The sequence below is a fragment of the Takifugu flavidus genome, chromosome 6, assembly GCF_003711565.1.
Source record: "Takifugu flavidus isolate HTHZ2018 chromosome 6, ASM371156v2, whole genome shotgun sequence".
NCBI classification, from domain to species: Eukaryota; Metazoa; Chordata; class Actinopteri; order Tetraodontiformes; family Tetraodontidae; genus Takifugu; species Takifugu flavidus.
The window spans coordinates 9,437,531-9,459,681 of NC_079525.1; the positions used below are offsets into that span (position 1 = coordinate 9,437,531).

Genomic DNA, 22,151 nt, shown 5'->3' on the forward strand with positions numbered 1-22,151 from the left:
CTTCTGGCTTTCACAAGTTCTGGCTCAATTGTAAATAAGACGAGAGGATAAATAAAGTGCACATCTGTTCTCAGTAACAGAGAAACACGCCGTTATAACAGGGCAAATAGAGCTTTAACAACACCTGTTTGGTTTGTGTTTGTTCTTTTCCACACACATGAACACAATGTCTGGTTAGAAGTGAGTCAGTTTTCAGTTTCACAACAAATTTCTTATCAAAATGCTGCTTCAGCATGAATTCTTGTGACTGCAGAGATAAGAATATACAAGCTATAAGGAATATATTGATGCTTGCAAGGCTGAAGAATAAAGATACAGTATGTTGTGCGTCTATAGAGTGGTGGTGTTAGCTTGCTGTAACTGGACCACAATGGTAGGATGGAAGTTGGTGTTGTGAGGGCCTCTAAGGTTCTCTGGTCCTCCAACAATGTGAGGTCATCTTCAAGGTGCATTGCAGGACTGTGCAGTAGCACCTGGTCCTGACCCGCTGCTAGACAGACCAAGACACTTGTCTGTCCAAGGTGTCCTGGCAGGGCGGTTGGAGATTCAGGATCCACAGGTGGAATGGGCGGAAGGCTTCACTCTCAGAGTCTGTTTCATGGCTTTAGTCTTAATGGAGAATCCAGAGTCACACAGGTAGGAAGTCATGGATGGGAGACAGAGCTTCACAAAGCTGGGAGCAAGAGGGTTCCTTTGAGTAATCCAAGAGGAGTCCAGGTCACTTCAACTTTAAAGTGTGGTTAGGTCCAAATCATCACCCATTCACCCCAGGTGGGTTAAAAATCCACACGTCCTCAGAAGTGTACGGTAGTCATCAACAAACAGACAAGATAAGGTGGGCCTGCTCTACTTTACTGTGGTGTTGTGTTTGTTGTTTATTAACTGCACTTACATAATGGATCTCTATGAAATTTCTGGCCAGATGTGTTTGCACACAAAAAACTACCTTCACACACACGTAAACACACGCACAACGCACACACACACACACACACACACACACACACAAAATTAAAGAAGTGAATTACTGTAAAAAGCTCGCTCCATGCGCGGGTTATTGGGGGATGTATGTTCAATAATAAGCGTTTCCTGTTCCCACGATTAATAGTCCCACTGAAAACAGTGTTTGGTCTCTCCCACGGTGATTTTTATTTATTTATTTATGTTTGCATTTAAACCCACATAAGCAAAGGAGAAGAAAATCCCCAGATAATTTAAGATGCCTTAAAAGAAGAAGAAGAACTGATACAGATTTTTTTTTCCTAAATTGAGGAAAATATAAGCTCATGTTGGAACACTTTAGCTTGTTATAATGTGGCTGTGGAGCTTATTTAGGAGCTATTAACCAGAAACAAAATGATCATATAGATTTTTGTGTTGTCCAGTTATTTTTAGATCTTCAAATTAATATAAACGCTTCTTTTTGTGGAAGTAAAAACCTCATTCCAAACTCTCACAACTGCCAGTCAGGTACAGCTGAAGGCTTTCTTACAGGAGTTGTTAAACTGGTGCAAAAGTTCTCTGAAGGCAGCCTTTGTGTTTCCAGGAACTCTAAATGGAGAACAGGAGGACATTTTTCCACAAGCATCACCTACATTTACCAACAACACTGTGTTTTTAAATGCTCACGATTTAAAGTGGCCCATTTTTTCCAATAATAAATCATATCATTGCGGAATGTGAGGCTACTTCCTTTGGGCCATGGTCGCTCCACTTCGGCAGCCGAGGGTGAACAGCCAGGAATTCAGAGTGAAGCATAAATAGATCTTTCATGTCTGCAGCCACTTGCTTCATGTGACCAATGATGCTGCACCACCATGAAAATAGTTGAAGCTTTTCTGCAGGACAGCAATGATCCCTTCTCAAAATGGCCAAACATATCCCTGTCACATCCATCATATAGATGCTTTTGCCATTGAAATCACATTTAGCTGTCTGCTTCAGTGACCACTTTGCTTTTCTAACTTGTTCACAATGAGAAGCAAATATTTACATTGATAATAAAACCTGATTATGATTTGGAATCTTGAGTATCCTCATGGCTGATCCATATGTTAGCAATGCTAATTTGTTTACATTAGCAATTAGTCTGCTGTTAAAATAATGGAATTATACATTGTTATAATTTTTGCAGTCAACATCCAAACACACATTCAGAGCCTTGGTTATTGCTTCGTAGCCTCACATATGTTATTTTCAGGAGGACTCTTTGCTTTTTAAACTATGAGCCCATGTTGAATGTGGGAAGCCTGAGTCGGGCTTTGTGTTGTTCAATCATCAGATATCCACGTGGAGGCTTCTTCCTCTGAAAAGCTCTGCAGCACAACTGCAGCATGCATGTGACGTGGTACACAGAGGTCTTCTTGAGTACAAACACAGGACTAGATTTATAGGACTAGAGTGGGAGCTTCCTTCTAGTCCTTGTGTATTTCATTTCAGTGTTCATTTGCAAGAAAGCAGCTGGTAGGAATCTACATATGGGTAATGAATTACTGACAGTTAATGATATTTACCTACAAACTCATCTCAGGTTAGCAGAACTTCCTTTGTAGCTTTTTTATGTTTGTTTTAAGCAGTTAAACTCCGGATAAAGTGTTACGTTAGCACAAAGGCAGGTGCTCTGTTGCAAACCAAAACCAACTGGTGGTCGGCAGGTTGGTCCGAATTGGTCCACCGTCAACCCGAAGAACAACAGACAGACAGACAGAAAAAAAGTACAGGACTTGGAGTGGAGGAGGATGTAATGAACACATGCGTACAGTGAGCTGGCTGGGTTGGGAGACGGGGGATGGGGCTTCTGAGATGTGACACAGACTCGCTGTCAAAACCAGTAGGGAGGAGGCCTGATGAGAAAAAGGACATAAGTGCGAGAAGCAGAGGTGGAGTGGGGGAAAGAAAACCCTGCCCCTCTTCCTCCACCCTGACTCTGCGGCATTCAGCGTCAGCGAAGCCCATAATGTGATCAAGATGGAAGTTGCCAATGGACTTTTTTCTGTTCCTCAGCGTTTCCCGTGGCTTTGGAGGTCTCGGTGCTTTTTAATGCAGCTTATGAATGGACTTCAGAACCAGGTGGCTTACAAGACCAGGACTGAGAGCTCCTAAATATAGGTCAAGTCACTTGGAAAGAGATGGATTTTAAAGTTTGGATGTACAGCAATCCATGAGAGAAGAGTTAACTTCAGGTATCTATAAGGGGTGGACCTTCATCTGGAGTTCTCATCATATGGACCAGATTAGGTTGGAAAAAGAGATTCGCTGGCGAATCTGCACGAAGGAAATTCGTATTCAGTCTTGGAATGTCTGAAAAGGAACTGGGGAGTCCATTTTTGCTTTGGTACTCTAGCATTAAAAGGAACAACTGCGTGGAGTAATTTTAAATAAGCTGCTATGATTCAGTAAAAGCTAGATGAATGTTCCTGCCAGTGGGGTGATCTGGAACTTGGCACCGTCAAGATGTTCTATTGAGAGAACAAAAGGTAAAAACTGCACGTTTAAACTAAACACATAGTGTTTAATGCTTAAGGAGCTTTTAGATGCGCTAAAGTAGGACACACCATATTCACAATAAGTCCCAATTGCATTCTGTGTTTAGTGTTACAGCAGATTTTAACTGGTAATATCGGAATGAAGCACTGTTATCAATGGCCCCTAATGCAAGCTTGGACTTGTAAAAGCAAGTGGATCAGTAAGAAAGTATTGCCGGAGCAAATATAATGTAAACCTGATGTGTGTCCAGTGGAACACACTATAAATGTAGTTATGGTGACATTTCACTTCACTTCACTTCTCCAAGCTGTTTATTTTAAAAAATGAAATATTATTTATCAAGTTGTCATCTGTCCACTGACCTGGTCCATTTCTTTACGATAACTTCGGCTGTTTGTGAATATATGTATATATGTGTGTGTGTGTGTGTGTGTGTGTGTGTGTGTATAATATATCATATATCATATATATTATATATTTGAACAGAGGCTGTCTACCATGCTTCAGGATCACAGTACAGCTATGATGATCTGGACCTGATCTGCTTCCATGGGGTGGACGTGGAGGGGTCGTGGCTGGGAGCAGGGTCCTCCAGGCAGGGCCAGCGAACTAGATGTGCCTCCATGCCCGGAGGCTGCCACCAGCTGGTCACAGAGGAGCCGTCTCAGACCATTAGGGAGGCAGAGACTGTGCTGAATGATGAGACCAATGCCTTGAAGCTAATGCCAAATGATGTGAAGGTTCCACTGGATTTGGAGGAGTCAGCTCTGGGCATGTATGACTTGCTGGATGTTGACATTCCCCAGAGGGCCTCTGAATCAGAGTATCTCCAAATCACTAACACCAGGGGTCATGGAGACCCTCACCGTAACTTAAACACATGCCCGTCTATTCAAAATGGGGCTTGTGAAATTGCAAGAAAGAAGCAAAATATCGGCAGGGATGATAATGACTTTAAATGTCCACATATTACTCATGAAGAGCAACAATGCATTTCTGTCCCTTCCAACAATGAGCCTCTGCTGAGCGAATGTGCTGGTGAACAGCCTGGCAAGCATCCAAACCACCAGCAAACAATGGAGAACTACGCAGAGGGTTACAGCAGACCTCTGGGAACCTTTGACATCACTCTAACCCAATCCTCTGCTGCTGGAGCCAGATCTCCAAATGACCCTCCCGATGCAGAAGCAGAGAAAATGTCCAACCCTGAGCAAGTTGATGGAAGACTAATGGACCGGACACATCACTTAATGGAAAATGGTGATAAGATGTCACAGGCTGGTAAAGCTATGGAACCGCTTACGATTTTAGCAGAATGTGAGTGTGGAATTGAAAGCGGCAGCTCAGATTCTACCAGTAACCTGGATGGATTAAAACCAGAGCCTCTGAGTCAAAATGCAGGACTTAAACACAACATGAAGACCTGCGAAGAAGGAAAGCAAAGTGTGGCAGCGGATGAGATGCAAGGGAGGGAAATATCCAGCGAGACATTCTTGGTGCCTTTTAATGCTGCGATGACACCACACAAAGATGGAGCAAAGCAAAATAAGGAAGGACTTGGATTTGGGGAGGAGGTGTCATCCTACTCGCTAAATAAAAATGTGGACACTGGTTATTCTGAAAGTGCCATGGAGACATATTTGGAAACGACCTGTGCAAGAGATGACCAAGGTGGAAGCTCCATGGTCAACATTTCAGCTTGCCATGAAACTCAAAGTGTAGCTCCACAGCAGTTTGGAAATAGCTGCTTACAACTGGATCCAATCCCAGAAGTTAGCCACAGTGTGCTACATGACACCCCGATACACCCCAGTAAGAACTCTAACTTTACCCCAAACCCAGATGTTCAGCAGTCCTACATGGATGATAATTACATAACTGCTGAAAAGGTCTCCCAAAATGTGCCTCTATGCTCAGCAGAGGATTGTGCTGAGCTCTCGCCAAAGCTTCTACATAGCAACCAAGAGGCATCTGGTTGGGACTCACCTGGCTGTGGGGTGGCGGACGGTTATACTGGATGCACACCAGCAGCCAAAAACTCTGAGATGAAGGCAGAACTAGCAGACTTGCTCAAAAACTGTGATGCACAAGGTTATAGCCTGGTTGGCATTAATCAGCCTGGAGCCAACGGAGAGGGTGAAGTGCGCACTAAAAAGGTAAGTTGTCTTGAACCGTGCAAACATGTTTCAGACTTCGAATGTTTGAACCCATTTTGTGTTTCACTGCTCCACTGACTCAGCTCAAAGGCTGAGCTGATTTTTATTGCTCAAACGGGGCCTCTGGAATCACTTTTTCTCCCACATGCTAAGAAGCAACGTGCACAACAATGACTTTACTCTCACGTGCTTTTCAACCACTCTTAGCAAACCAAGGTCCTGTAGAGGAAGGTTGAGGGGCTGCATGAAGAAGGAGGGACTAAAAGCTATATTATATACATATTAAAAAAAATCTATTCCTCGCCTACCTGGGCAGTACCTCCTTCAGACTCGGGTCCTCTACCAGAGGCCTGGGAGTCTGGTATTTGTTGGAGCCATCTCTCCCATAGTAATACTCCATCAGTAGTCCATCAGATTCTCTGCTCTGCTCCATGAATGCCTTGTTCCAGTAGCCAATTTGACATCAGATACCCGACCGGGTCATATGTATATATACACACACACACACAAAAATATCTCCAACATGAATGTTGGCTGCTTTATTGAATATTTTTTGTTGGATACAGTTAAGGGTGACAAAAATAAAAGGTGACAGCATGAGCAATAACAATATTTATACTGTGTTATTTTCAAAAAATAACTACCAAGGGATGCATTAAACCATCGTGTTTGGGAACAATTCTCAGTTCTTCAATCGTCCAGTTGTTCAAATTTCCATAGTATAAGCATCCTGTGCTGTAAAACTTTCAGCTTGTGTGGCCCAACTAACCTGAAAGAAAGAGACAGACACAACCTGGTGATATCAGAATCTCTTCCTTTATATCCAAACAGCCACGTTGAACTGAGTCTGGGCTCTATGTTGATGCCTTTATCCAGCAGGAAAAGCAGCAGTTTGGCAGAAAGCAATGGAGAAAGTGTGGGAACTGTCTCCATTCTCTAAAAACAGGAAGCTGAGAGGAATGTGATAGAAACCTAAAAAGGATGGGAAAGAAAGAAAATGACCCTTCTGAGGAGACAAAAACCACAAAAATGTCTCATCAAAACCATCCCGGAGCCTCATTGAAGTTGTTCTGGCCTGTTTTTATTTTGCATTCTCGTGGTTATTGGTTTTTCATTTTTGGTTGATCCTTGTGTTCATTCAGAGGCGTCGGGAAGAAGTCATTGTTCCACCACCACACAGTTTCATTGTGAAACTCCTAGAAGGGCCAAGGCAGCTTATCCTGCCATCAGTCAGGAATGTTAGTAAATGCATCAATGTGTGACGCATTTCCAGAGACATGACCCTCAACACGTCTTCTTTCTCAGCCAGATTCTAACACAACAGAAGTGTAAAAACACAGTCAGAATCAAATCATGTTATCTCACACACACACACACACACACACACACACACACACACACACACACACACACACACACACACACACACAAAATTAAAGAAGTGAATTACTGTAAAAATTGTATTAATCTGATATTAAGTGTTTCGACAGGTGGTGATGCTTGTTTTACTCCACTTTTACCACACGAGGGCAGCCTACTCAAATGCCATCATTAAAAAAAACTTTTGAGGTTAAAAAGAAAATCTGAAACTCACCATATCCACATCAAGGGTGGAAGGGACAGGATAAGATTCAGTGAAAGCAGTATATGAGAAAGAAAAACAGCCACGAGCAGGAGAAATGGGTGCAAAACACTCATTCATATATAAAAATATATGATAAAAAACAGAATGTATAGAGGGTTTCACCAAAGGAGCTGCCAGAGGTTCTAGTTAAATTTGCATGTATTGTTATTTTTTTAGTTTTATTAGTGATAGTAGACAGTGCAGTTACATTCAGCCCTTGTTTTTCCTTCTGCAGCATGAACGTGCCCGTGTGGATTCCATGGTGCTGCTGCTGATCAAGCTGGACCAGCTGGACCAAGAAATTCAGAATGCCCTGAGCACCACCTCATCCATGTACAGCAGTCCAACCCTTCGGCGACGGCCACCTCGGGTAGGCGCCTGCACATTATCTCAGATCAGTGGCTACAATGGAAACAGTGGTGTTCCAACATTCTTCTCACGGTCCACGTGTAGACTGACAATATGGAAGACACTGAATAGTAGAAAACCTGAATAGTAAAAAACCTGAAGCATCAATGTGATATCAGCATTTTGGTTTTGGTTTATTACTTCTGCAGGACTTTACTTTAGCAACTGTGCCACCAAACCGCCAAAATGTCACATGCACTTCAGGAGCTTCGGCCGCCCTTGGAGCGAAGCCCAAATGTGGGGTAAGTCAACAAATGTTCTTTATCAAGTCATAAAGGAAGTGTCAGCCTTCTGTGTCTGTACAGTGTTAATCATTTACACGGTGTATTCTGTGCATGAGCACATCATCCAGAATCATCACACTCTATTGCAGCTTTATGAATCTTCCAGCTGTTGGAATGTCTCCTGGCACTGGGGCTGAACCAGCGCGTTGTTAAGAGTCTATAATTAGCTGCTTCTAAACATCTAGACAAACTCTCTCCAACAAAAGGTTCAGAAAAGGGTTCGGGGGTGAAAAGCCAAGGCGGGAGCGACAAAAGGGGGACACGCTTCAGCTGAGATGTGTGTCTTCTGATCCCTTGTTTACTTAATGACTTTTTCAGTTTTCCTGTTCATGGCAACAAGGCCAGGGGGAATAAAGCTGTCATCCAGCAGACTGAGCAGTGGAGCAAACATTTACGAGTGACTCATAAATGAATTAATAAAAGCCATGAACAGATGTGAAGGAGAAGTGATCCACAAGAGAATTATTGGAAATCTAAAACATTCCTGACTATTTATTGTGATGCTGAGTGAAATATATGACTTGCTGCTAAGCTACATTAGGACTTGCAGTTTCTGTAACTTTCCTGTAATAATAAAGTAACTCTGAGATTGGGAACAGTCAACCACACTCCGGCAACTGGAAGGCGGTTCCCAGTAGAGAGCGTGTGGAGTAACTGAGGAAGACCAAAGAAATGAATACTGAATCCTTTCAGACTGAACATGTTATTACATCCACCTCATCCTCTTAAGTTAAACAATAAAAATACTTTAAATGATAAAAATAAACATGTGACACCAACATAACTTTAACTACTTTACATTTCTGGACAAATTAGTGTTTACTATCATAGTGCAAGAAATTACTACTGTAAATAAGTGTTTGACTGCTGCACACTATATACTTAATCACAGAGTATGTGATATTAAAAGGAATATCCAACTCTAGAATTTAATTCATTTATGTAATATTTTCTTCCAGTCATTATTTTAATTATTATGAAATGTATTTATTTTGTTTTTCTCCTTTTGATAAATGAACCAGACCTACTTCCAATGAAACAATCTAATCTTCAAACATATTTTTCTTAAATTAATCCATCTTTAAGGATTTATGGAGTTCAGATAATAATTGAATTTAAAACAGCATCAATAATAGAAAAAGTAAGCAACAAAGAAATTCACAAATACATTTTGCAAATATCCTGAGTAAAATGTAACACACACAAGTGCGTCCCTGAGCGTGCTTGTGTACATATAAATATGTGTGTGTGCATGGGGGTGTAAGGATAGACTTTATTCATACGTGCGGTGGATTTTATGGAGCTGTGTCCTATTTTTTGACCCACAGCCAGAGCCACCTCCTCCATACTAAGCACAGAGCCCGCTCCCACTTTTACCCCGTGCTTTCTGTTCAGCCCGGCTAAGCCAGCGTTGGCCGCCATGACGGCCGCACGCGGTTGGCCGCCGCACACACATACACACACTCACTAAACTAATACAAAACCACGAAACACCACACAAAATCAAACTATATTCACCAACATTCATAAACACAAAGGATAGAATAAATAAAAAAGCACTTTTGCACAATTCCTCTCTATCTCCGTCTTCCACTCACACACTTCCCACCAGAAGAAAAAGAAGATAAAGTTGACCAGATGGAGGTCAAGCCTGAGCAGCTGTGACTTCACCACTCTGGGCCACCCCAACATAATACACAAAGGCTCACAAGCCCGAGACCTTCAGGGGTACAACACCAACCAGACAAGAACACCGACTGACTATGGCAAGTAAAACAGCATCGGCATGGCACCCAAGGGTGGCAGGAATGGAGGGCCTAGTGTCACCCCAGCAGAGGAAAGGACCAAAAATCCTGAGATGATTTGTGTCGTCATCTGAGCAGCTCAGGTGGAAGCTGTCATGAGTGTTAATGCAACAAAAAAGGAAAGCTTCCAAATAACTGTTAAACTGGCTCTCTACAAACATTAAATGAGACTCTTGTAACGCCACAGATGTCCCACCACCTATTGTGTATTTGCCTTCCTGCCCACATGCTCCTGATTATGTGCATGTGGCTGATGGACTGACACTCACTTGCTGGCCTACAGACCTTTCATTAGTGCGATTGAAGTATTGGATCCAATGGTTAAATTTGTGTCTCATAGCTGGTTGAGCTCGTGGTTATTGTTCTTATGCAGGTGGCTGTTGTTTCTGCAGTACCGGTGGGGTGAACACCTAACAGATGTTGGGCCACAGCAGGTACTTTTCTCTCATGGGAACTACCGGTACTATTCTTTGGTAAGAGTGTTTTTGTTGGCAGGTTTCCATGACTTGCCTGGTGTAGCAGGATCTTGGGCTTACCTGCATTGTTTTGTTGAGGCAGATAACATTGAGTGTTTAGATCCACTTCACATATGAATAATAAAACTTTCTTTAGTTGTCCTGATAAAAGGCAAAGACCTTTGAAATCTGGTGTGGCTTTACAGGTGAGGTGCTGCCCTGTACCAACCCTAATCTGCTCCCTCTTTGCTACACATTTCTTAACAGGGCAACCTTTGACCTAGTGTTTGGATGTGTATCGTGTCTCCATGGCAACAGTTGCCCAAACTCATCTACTGTCATCTACAGGTGGTTTTCCAGTATTTGTGAAAAGGACAGCACAAAAACCAGACAAAGCATGTATTTGTGTGTGTGTGTGTGTGTGTGTGTGTGTGTGTTGATGTTTGTTAACATGTTAACACTCCTGTGGTTCTAGTTTCTATTTGAGCCTCAAAGATAAGGCAGTATATGAAAGAAACAAGCCATCCTCTATCACAGACTTAGTACATGTTCATGTATTGTATTTAAAGCCGCTTTACTTACAACTGTTTTATTTAAAAGAGTAGAGGTTTATTATCACTATTATTGTTGGTAAAGGTCTGTATGGTTGATATGGGAGATAGTATTTGTGTAGCTAAGAAAGTCCCAGGATGTCCATAAAGAAGTTTTAAATATATTTTATTGGATGAAAAGTGTTTTCTCTATGGTATTCAGTACTAGGACAGCCCACTTTTAGACATCTAGGCTGATCTACATCCATATCACAAACGTGTTGTGTAAGTCGACTTGTCCATAATGTTAAGGACGGAGGGCTGATGCTGTGACTTCCAATTACTTCGTCCAGGTGGTCCACATCTCCTTTGCAGTGGTTGTCATCCAGGATGTTGGCTGATTTCCTGTCCTCACAAACACTGACCTCAGTCATGTGGTGCCACATGCTGAGGACGAAATTCGTCTTTGTCTCTGGGGGTAAGACAAGATGTTATTACATCCACCTCATCCTCTTAAGTTAAACAATAAAAATACTTTAAATGATAAAAATAAACATGTGACACCAACATAACTTTAACTACTTTACATTTCTGGACAAATTAGTGTTTACTATCATAGTGCAAGAAATTACTACTGTAAATAAGTGTTTGACTGCTGCACACTATATACTTAATCACAGAGTATGTGATATTAAAAGGAATATCCAACTCTAGAATTTAATTCATTTATGTAATATTTTCTTCCAGTCATTATTTTAATTATTATGAAATGTATTTATTTTGTTTTTCTCCTTTTGATAAATGAACCAGACCTACTTCCAATGAAACAATCTAATCTTCAAACATATTTTTCTTAAATTAATCCATCTTTAAGGATTTATGGAGTTCAGATAATAATTGAATTTAAAACAGCATCAATAATAGAAAAAGTAAGCAACAAAGAAATTCACAAATACATTTTGCAAATATCCTGAGTAAAATGTAACACACACAAGTGCGTCCCTGAGCGTGCTTGTGTACATATAAATATGTGTGTGTGCATGGGGGTGTAAGGATAGACTTTATTCATACGTGCGGTGGATTTTATGGAGCTGTGTCCTATTTTTTGACCCACAGCCAGAGCCACCTCCTCCATACTAAGCACAGAGCCCGCTCCCACTTTTACCCCGTGCTTTCTGTTCAGCCCGGCTAAGCCAGCGTTGGCCGCCATGACGGCCGCACGCGGTTGGCCGCCGCACACACATACACACACTCACTAAACTAATACAAAACCACGAAACACCACACAAAATCAAACTATATTCACCAACATTCATAAACACAAAGGATAGAATAAATAAAAAAGCACTTTTGCACAATTCCTCTCTATCTCCGTCTTCCACTCACACACTTCCCACCAGAAGAAAAAGAAGATAAAGTTGACCAGATGGAGGTCAAGCCTGAGCAGCTGTGACTTCACCACTCTGGGCCACCCCAACATAATACACAAAGGCTCACAAGCCCGAGACCTTCAGGGGTACAACACCAACCAGACAAGAACACCGACTGACTATGGCAAGTAAAACAGCATCGGCATGGCACCCAAGGGTGGCAGGAATGGAGGGCCTAGTGTCACCCCAGCAGAGGAAAGGACCAAAAATCCTGAGATGATTTGTGTCGTCATCTGAGCAGCTCAGGTGGAAGCTGTCATGAGTGTTAATGCAACAAAAAAGGAAAGCTTCCAAATAACTGTTAAACTGGCTCTCTACAAACATTAAATGAGACTCTTGTAACGCCACAGATGTCCCACCACCTATTGTGTATTTGCCTTCCTGCCCACATGCTCCTGATTATGTGCATGTGGCTGATGGACTGACACTCACTTGCTGGCCTACAGACCTTTCATTAGTGCGATTGAAGTATTGGATCCAATGGTTAAATTTGTGTCTCATAGCTGGTTGAGCTCGTGGTTATTGTTCTTATGCAGGTGGCTGTTGTTTCTGCAGTACCGGTGGGGTGAACACCTAACAGATGTTGGGCCACAGCAGGTACTTTTCTCTCATGGGAACTACCGGTACTATTCTTTGGTAAGAGTGTTTTTGTTGGCAGGTTTCCATGACTTGCCTGGTGTAGCAGGATCTTGGGCTTACCTGCATTGTTTTGTTGAGGCAGATAACATTGAGTGTTTAGATCCACTTCACATATGAATAATAAAACTTTCTTTAGTTGTCCTGATAAAAGGCAAAGACCTTTGAAATCTGGTGTGGCTTTACAGGTGAGGTGCTGCCCTGTACCAACCCTAATCTGCTCCCTCTTTGCTACACATTTCTTAACAGGGCAACCTTTGACCTAGTGTTTGGATGTGTATCGTGTCTCCATGGCAACAGTTGCCCAAACTCATCTACTGTCATCTACAGGTGGTTTTCCAGTATTTGTGAAAAGGACAGCACAAAAACCAGACAAAGCATGTATTTGTGTGTGTGTGTGTGTGTGTGTGTGTGTGTGTGTTGATGTTTGTTAACATGTTAACACTCCTGTGGTTCTAGTTTCTATTTGAGCCTCAAAAATAAGGCAGTATATGAAAGAAACAAGCCATCCTCTATCACAGACTTAGTACATGTTCATGTATTGTATTTAAAGCCGCTTTACTTACAACTGTTTTATTTAAAAGAGTAGAGGTTTATTATCACTATTATTGTTGGTAAAGGTCTGTATGGTTGATATGGGAGATAGTATTTGTGTAGCTAAGAAAGTCCCAGGATGTCCATAAAGAAGTTTTAAATATATTTTATTGGATGAAAAGTGTTTTCTCTATGGTATTCAGTACTAGGACAGCCCACTTTTAGACATCTAGGCTGATCTACATCCATATCACAAACGTGTTGTGTAAGTCGACTTGTCCATAATGTTAAGGACGGAGGGCTGATGCTGTGACTTCCAATTACTTCGTCCAGGTGGTCCACATCTCCTTTGCAGTGGTTGTCATCCAGGATGTTGGCTGATTTCCTGTCCTCACAAACACTGACCTCAGTCATGTGGTGCCACATGCTGAGGACGAAATTCGTCTTTGTCTCTGGGGGTAAGACAAGAGTGGTCATGAGGGAGAAGGTCTGTCTCTCTCTGTCTCTTGGTACAAGGAGGGCAGGGGAGCTCAGGTGTATTGCTCCTAACATTTTCAGCCATGGAGATCTTCCTCTGGAGGAGCTGCTAGACGAGTTATCGCAAGTTTGTGTGTGTCTGTGGGATGTAGCTTTGTGCTTCAGTCCACCCCTAACGTAATCAGGAAAAGCAACCATATCATAAGGTGGGTCTATCCTGATGGGAGATGACTGTTTGGGAAAGAGATGATTTATGAACAGACTTTTTAATTTTGGACAGGCAGAGAAATTGTTTGTCAGTTGTACATAATTAGCTCTTTATCTGTCTTTGGACTGGTGGACAATAGAAGTGCTGTGGTTTGCGTGCTAAGGTCACTAGCAGATCTCTGCTCTGTCCTTCCTCTCTGTTCCGCTTTGGCAGCCTTAGAACCCCCAAACATCCTCTATCCCAGGGGTCACCAACCTTTTTGAAACCAAGAGCTAAGTCATGGGTACCGAGTCGTGTGAAGGGCTACCGCTTAACACACTCCTCTAAAATAACAAATTGTCTGGTGCCTCTTTCTGGTGTGTGTGTGTGTGTGTGTGTGTGTGTGCGTGTGTCTGTGTGTGTGTTAATAACTGAGAGTGAATAACAGAAAAGATCAATATTCAACACTTTATTATTATTAATCTCAGCAATTGTTCAGATGATCACTTCTACATTTGATCAGAAAAAAAATGAGTTTTCACCAGACCCTTTCAACCATAAGAAACTAAACCATTTTAACAATTCATAAACTATGTTGAACCATGTTTTAAAAAGTTATGCAACATTTAAAAAAAATTAACTTTCATATTGAATAAATCTTAACTGAACAAATCTACTGCAATTCTGTTCAAAATCTGTTACATTTTATAAACACACTTTTTGGCTCAGGGGCCTTCTCTGACTGTAGAATGCTTCCCAGTGGGTAGTTAGCATTGTAGCTTTCATGACGCGTAGTGAAGCGTCTCTCCACATTGTGCTGCTTCACTGTCATCACAGTCACCCCACAAATGCAACATACACACCTTCCTTTCACAGTAGTAAAAAATTACTCTTCCTCCCATTCACTTTGAAAATGATAAATTTACTATCTTCTTTTTGCCATGTTTTTGGGGTAGAAAATTGCACTCCACTCACCATCTTCACTGCCCGCTAGTTTATTCTCCACAAGCGCAAAGGTTCTTTCATGCGCACTATACTGACCTTTGAACTAGGTCAGGGTTCACCTTCACTTTATTTATATTTTTATTTATTTTTAAGACATTGTCATTTTAAAATCTATGTAAATGCAGGTGTGATTTAAATAAAATAACGGTAGAAAAAAATTTCTTAGATGCACCTCACTTGCGAGTTTTGCTATTTTTAGAACAGGTTTGCGGGCGACTCATGTGGTCATTGCGGGCAACTTGGTGCCCTCGGGCACTGTGTTGGTGACCCCTGCTCTATCCAAACCACACCTTCCCAAAGTTTCAATCATGCTTCCTACTTTCACCACCTTTTATTTAACCCTACAACAGTTCCTCCTCGTCCTCCTCTTCCTCATCCTTGGACAGAACTTGCAGCCCCATATTTAACCTAGTCTCGGGCAATAGAGGCTCTTGGTTATGTCCTTGTCCCTAAAGTCACTCACAGCAGTTCCAAGGAGACAAACACAATCTTGGTGTAGGTTAGAAAAGAAAATGGCTCGTCTTTGGAGCAGGATGTGAAAGATTAACTCCTCCTCACCCCCAGAGGAAATCTTGCTTTTCCTGTTGATTCAAGTTTAGAACCAATGAATAAAGCACTCCAGGAACAGGATAGAAGGATTTGCTGCATTAGATAAACTTTTTTTTCACTTGCTAGAGTAACAGAAATAAACCATTTATGCATTAGACAGATCCAAAGCGTTTGTGCATCCCAGTCTAACATTCAGAACGTTTCCTTCACAAGAAAATTGTGAAACTCTTTTTACCTAAAATAAATTCCATTACTGTCTCAAGTCTTTTTACAAAAGCTGAAAACCAAGTGACAATTACCTATTATGTTAAACTCACCGTATAAAAGCAAAGAACAGAAAATAAACAACATAAATAATCATAGAAGGAACACAAAGTATTACATCGTGTCTGTCTGTCTGTCTGTCTGTCTGTCTGTCTGTCTGTCTGCATACATACTTGAATTGGGCCTTTTATTGTTACTATTTCTGGTGGCACTTCCACACTAATGGCAGCAACAATGCAGCAGCAACTAAGCCAACAGTCAATGTCCTGTTGTCCTGCTGTCCTGCCAAATTAAACCCTGTGTTGCCTGAGATTGACTCGGTGAAGCCGTGTCTTCTGCATTTTCTGCTAAGTGAGTAAGCTGTCTGTCTGCCATCGGACTGTCCTGGAGTCTTCGGCTGCATGCTGTAATCCCTGTGTATTGTCAGTCCATTCTCCATTCTCTCTCAGACATCTCAGCCTGTAATCCCCAGGCTTGTTTAGTTAATGCTGTGGGGATCATGAGGCTAGACCCATTAACTATTTTCCATTAATTACAAACTGAACCTCGTGTAGAACAACAGCAGGTAGATCAACTCTGAGTTTGCTGTCCTTGGGAAATCAATAGAATTGTCTGAAGACAAGCTGTATTTTGTGTTATTGCATTGTGCAATTCATGTATTGTTGAGTACTTTACTGCTAACCTTCCTCAGAGGGTTGCCAGCTGCCAGCACTAATGTTCATGGAGCCTAACATTTGCTGCATCCTTGTATGCCAACTTCTTTATTATTAGCTGTTTGTTTTTCTTCTCTGTATTGGTTTAATTGAGCTGGTCCTATACGTGTGTGGACAGTGCTTTTAGACCCACCAGGTATCTATTGAGTCTCTTAGTCCTTGTGGCCTTGATGTACTGATCAGTTGTTTCCAACAAATGGTTCTCCCATTTGTTGTCTGCTTCTTGTCGTCGTTGTTGTTGTTCATGCTCAGCAACAGCTTAAAAGAGACTTATTACCATGTTCGGGGATGGATTCAAAGACCAGTCAAAAAGTTACAGTTTAGGTTTGGGGGGCCCAACTCTTATTCCCACCAGACTCTGGCTGAAACCAGAAGCCTGTTGGCTTTCTCTTGTAAACAAATGTGGAGTCACTTCTGTCAGGCCTTCTGTCAGGCAGCCTCACTCATTCAGAAGTGAGTTTATGATTTGTGAGTGAATGGCAGAATGAGGCCCTTGTATCTCTCGGCCACCGTACTTGTAGGTGGTGTGTCTGCAGTAGAAGTTTAACCTTCTACACAACTAAAGACGAGTAAACTGAGCTGAAGATTTCACAGCAGTTTTCCTTTAAAATCAAAGTTAATTTTAACATCTGATACTAATATACAGCTTTCGCACAAAATGTTCTGATGCATCATTAAACTAGCTTATCGCATCACTTCCTGTCGACACGCTTGTAGCACATGGAAACTCTCAAAGTGTGAGAAGAGGATGCAGTTGGAAAGCACGGGGGTGAGGGTTGGCTGACTTTTCCTCAAAGGGGGAAAAAAGAAAATGCTTCCCACATTTCTTTTTGCACATGCACTTAGGGGTCACCAGAGCATGGAAAACAAATTCTTGTATATGTGTCGGACTAAAAAGAGCATTAGAACATTCAGAAAACCCAAATAGATCCAGATTTCATGTAATGTCCCTGGACACAGCAGACACAGATACACAATCACACAGGTTCTAAAAGAAGTTTTAAAAAGAAATCACACTCTGACAGCTGTGCAAAGATAAAACTTAATTTATTTGTGTATGTTTAGGGAAACATACAATAACGACCGCCTGCTTCTATATATTTAATAAGGTTAAAATGGCATAGAGTAGCTTCATATGAACCCTTGTTGTCTCTGAAGGTACAACAACACACACACACACACACACACACACACACACACACACACACACACACACACACACACAAACTGTAGAGTTGGTGCTGGAGCCACCAGCTAACTTGACCATAAGCCATCTGCATCAATTTAGCTGTTTGCGTTAAGTGGTGAGGAAAAGGTTTGGGTTAGCATGAGCCTCTTAATCCTTGGCCCTGTGGGTGGTCAAACACAGACCTACACACATACTGCAGATGGAGAGGAGGAGGGGGCCTGGGATTGCTCAGATATGCTAAAGAGCCACATACCAGCAGCTTCAAACCTCCGATGCTGGCATATAAACACCATTCATGTGCACGTAACAGTGTGGGGTTGATTATTATTTGGTAGGTTTTTAAAATGATTTGTTTTCCTTTTTAGGGATATCCTTGCTTTATGTATGGATTGGAATAGGCAGAAACCCCCTTTTTCCATGATAACCTCCTCTTATGTTAAAAAATGAGCTTGACATGAGAGTTGAATCATGCAGACGTACTTGCAGCTACTCCAGTCACACTCTGCACCCCTGCCTGCCCCACACTACCCTGTTGCAGTAAACAAGTGATATGAAATGAGGCAGCTGATGTGTGTGTATGTGTGTGTGTGTGTGTGTGCTACTCAGCGGACACCTGACATGTCCTGGACAACTTCACTCTGGCAACCTGCATAGCAGCATGCAGGGAATGTGTTCAGCCAATATACCATAGCTGCTGTGTTTTGAACACAGTGGTACTTACTGGTACTGTTCATTCCCAGTTTTCCCTCCTTGGTCTCATAGTCACAAATGCTCATCTATTCTAGAGAAGGTTAAACTCTCTCGAATAGATGCCGTCATGGGTCATGGACAGAAACTCGTGGTGTTGCGTTTACACAATAGGAATGGGGCACACTGGTCAACTGAAATGTCTGAGCTATCCAGACCTCCCATACTGACCAGTTTACTACAGGACATTCCACTCACTGATTCTGGACTTTTTTCCAATTATCACATGTGTGGAATTGTGCTATCTATCTTTTTGAGTTCAAATCAAGTGTAGTTTTATTCATATTTAATAGTTGGGTAGTTTTCAACTGAAAACTCAACAAAATTAAATGTAGAATTACTGCAGCTAGAGCAAGAAGTAACATTAACTTTGTAACAGAGGAGAGGGAGAAGGAAAAAAGAATGAGAGGGAAGGAAGGAAAAACAAACAGTAAGAAAGAAATGCCTGGAAAGAAGGGAAGTTGAAAACAGGTTGTAAGCATTGAAGTGGCTGAACATGGGAATGCAGCCAGCCAGGAAGTGTTTTGGCTGCAAAAGCAGGAGAAATGTAATTGAGTCCAACAGCTGATGCAGCACAAGATAAGGTTTGAAAATTTAAGCAGAGGTCTTTGATTTCCTGCTTTGTTTAATTTTACTTGTGAGTGATGATATAATCTTTTGTCTTCTCTATTCCAGGGCGGCTCCAATATTCCTGAGAAAGAAAAGGCTGGTAGGTTCTTGCTGTTTTTTGCATTCATGGGAGAGACATTTGACTGAATTGACTGTTAAATATATGAATTTGAAGAATGTGTGCGTGGTTCGTGTGGTCCGTGTCATGTGAAGTGTCTGGATGCAAATATAGACAAGAGGCAAGACAGGTCTACAGGGGCTTTCATGATAAGAGCCAGGCTGGATGTCATATTTGATGCCACAAATGTTTTTCCCTGTAATCAGTTAACTTTGATTGTTCCTCTATTTCAGAGGTGTCAAACTCAAATACCCAGTGGGCCAAAATTCAAAACTGGGACAAAGTCACGGGCCAACATGGATTTTTGTTGAAAAAAACCTTCCTCTAGCTATAACAGGGAACCTTTTGATATGGACCTAAACTAGTTTTGCTCAACAACTGAACATGGAACAAGCAAAACTTAACACAATACAATATATAATTTATTATTGCACACATATAAAGTTGAAATTCAAATTTTAAAAAAATATAACTGGCATTCATTTCTTCTCTTTTAAATTTTAACAGTAATCTTTTTCCATTGTAAGTTAATGTAATGTAAATGTAATGCCTTTTCATCTCTTCTACTTTCTGGCACCTTTGAGTCATTTCCAGGTGTGTGTGCTTGTCTTGGTAATGTGTTTTATAGTGTCATCTGTTGTTCTCCTTAATGCACATTGGCTCCACATACAAGACAGACAGGTCTTTTACATATCTAAACAGATATTCTGCCTCCTACCTGTTCAGAAAGGTCCTATTTTCTGCCTTTCCTTTAATCATTTTTCAGAAGGGTAGTGCCAGAATTAGCATTAGCATATAAGGTCACTATGACTACTTCCTCTCTCTTAGTGGTTGGCAAGCCACATATTGGTGCATTACCACCACCAACTGATGTGGAGTGTGGATTTTCACACCAAAACACCAGCAGAGCATTCTGGTATTCGTAGTATTAGCACATGCACATTAAAGGATAATACCGGTGGGCCAGCACTAATAGTCAATTGGTACGACTTTGCGGGCCAAATATAATTACATTATGGGCCAAATTTGGCCCACGGGCCAGGGTTTGACACCTATGCTCTATTCCTAAACAGGTCAACAACTCTTGCCTTTATTTTATCTAGTCGACAATTATCTGCTTTTAACAGGAAAAACAGCAATAACATTCATAACACATAACACAACATTTCATAATAAAGAAAGTATATCTGCCATTGATCCGCTCCATTGTGGCTCTGACCCCTCTGTCAAGGGTCTCCCTGGTAATGCAATGGGCCATTAGCAAAGCATGGATGCATAGACCCACTTCTGACATCCGGCAGGGGGGGAGCATTCATGAAATAGTTCTCTGTGTTGTCAGGCCACTTGCAAACAATACCAGAGAGGTGGTTTGACATGGAGACAAGGGGTTCATTTAGTCTCCTACTGTCTCACAGGCAGCCCAGTAGGAGTCCACGGTCACTCTTTGCACCCCACTAACTACCAATATTTTCCATAAACATTTCAGGGAATTGTATCATGTATGTATGTATTGTATGTATGATTCGACTGTGAGAACAAATATTTGTGTAAGAAGGCCTTTAAATTTCATTTGTTTTGTTTTTTTTAATGGTTCTAAAGGTTGCAAAATACATGATATTAAGAAAGAGGTCATGCATTCTTAGTCATTTTCCTTACTGGAATCAATCTGACCTCCTGCAAGCAAGTTATGTAACAGCCATCTCTGGGTCTATTTTATGGAGCCCAGGACTGGGGGACCACGTGCTTTGGCGGGGATATGCAGAACTGGGTACAGCACAAAGCCCAGTTTTGTGGCACTTCAAAGCCCCCTCTGTATCTCTGCTATTTAAGCCTCTGGGAATTACACATTTGTGACAGTGTTACATCACTCACAATGCCCTAAAGGCTCCTGCTGCACAGCCATGAAAGACAGCTCATTCATGGTTAATTTTACTATCTCTGGGACAACGGAAACACACCCCTCAACAAGATGTTTCCATGGTTCACAGTCTATTTCAGCACAGTTGATGCTCTCGACGTCAGAGGTACAAAGACGGTGTCTTCACATGCTGCTGCTTTATCAGCACCAACCCATCAGGTGTGTTGCTATGGAGCTCTTGTGATGCTGCATCATTCAGCATAAACCCAACACAGAGCGAAGACACGACTGATTGTGGCTTTGTCTGATGACAGTCATGCAGCAACTTTGCATGATTTTTCTGAGAAACAATTGGTCATTGTCTCATAAGAGAACATGATACTAGAGAACATGATACCAGGAACACACAGGCAAAACCTCAGCTTTATACAACACACAATATTCACACTGGGTTAGCATTTTTACTTTTGTCACCTTTGATATTGTTACGCTCGAGAGGACTGGCGGTCAAGTGTGGCGGAACCCCAAAGAAGGCAGACAGACACGGGAATTAAAAGTAAACTCAAAAGGTTTAATGAAGCAAAAAAAAAAACAGGAGGAAGAAACTAAATGAGAGAGGCCGAGACAAACTATAGGTGCGTGATGCGGCAGACGAACCAAGTTCGAGATCCAGGGGCGAGAGTCTGTGGGGGAGTCCAAGTGTCCAGAGGATAGGAGAAATCCGTCCGAGGAAGGGGAAGAGGAAGAGGTCAGAGAAAGAGGGGCTAGGAAGGTTGTAGAGGAGTCGCTGGAAGACGCAGGGAGTCGCTGGGGAGCCTGGAGAGATGCTGGGTCCACGGGACGTGTTGCCAAAAAACATCAGTTAGATCAAGCACTGGCCTGAGTGCATAGGGGCCTTTTATGGGTGCAGAGTCGTTTGGGCGGATTGGGTGCAGCTGCAGGAGAGGGCCCAGGTGGTGGTGGTTGAGCTGATTGCCCAGGAGGAGGTGGGGCCAGAGTAGGAGTCACAACAGTACCCCCCCCCTTACGGGAGGCACCGGACGACCGCCCAGGAGCATCCGGGTGCTCTCGGTAGAAGTCTTCGAGG

General features: G+C 42.0%; 1 protein-coding gene across 3 annotated transcripts in view; it reads left to right on the forward strand.

Moving 5' to 3' along the window:
• The first annotated feature begins 2,864 nt into the window (after positions 1-2,864).
• The window catches only part of dlc1 (DLC1 Rho GTPase activating protein), a 65,788-nt gene continuing 46,501 nt past the window's right edge, over positions 2,865-22,151 (forward strand). The window contains exons 1-5 of one of the 3 annotated variants that reach the window (XM_057035800.1): positions 2,865-3,476; positions 3,973-5,642; positions 7,502-7,636; positions 7,824-7,916; positions 19,155-19,188. In XM_057035800.1, coding sequence (XP_056891780.1) covers positions 3,407-3,476; positions 3,973-5,642; positions 7,502-7,636; positions 7,824-7,916; positions 19,155-19,188 — 2,002 coding nt within the window. In that variant the 5' untranslated portion in view covers positions 2,865-3,406. Of the gene's footprint in view, positions 3,477-3,972; positions 5,643-7,387; positions 7,407-7,501; positions 7,637-7,823; positions 7,917-19,154; positions 19,189-22,151 lie in introns of those variants that run through there. The other 2 variants (XM_057035801.1, XM_057035802.1) reach the window with 2 other exon arrangements.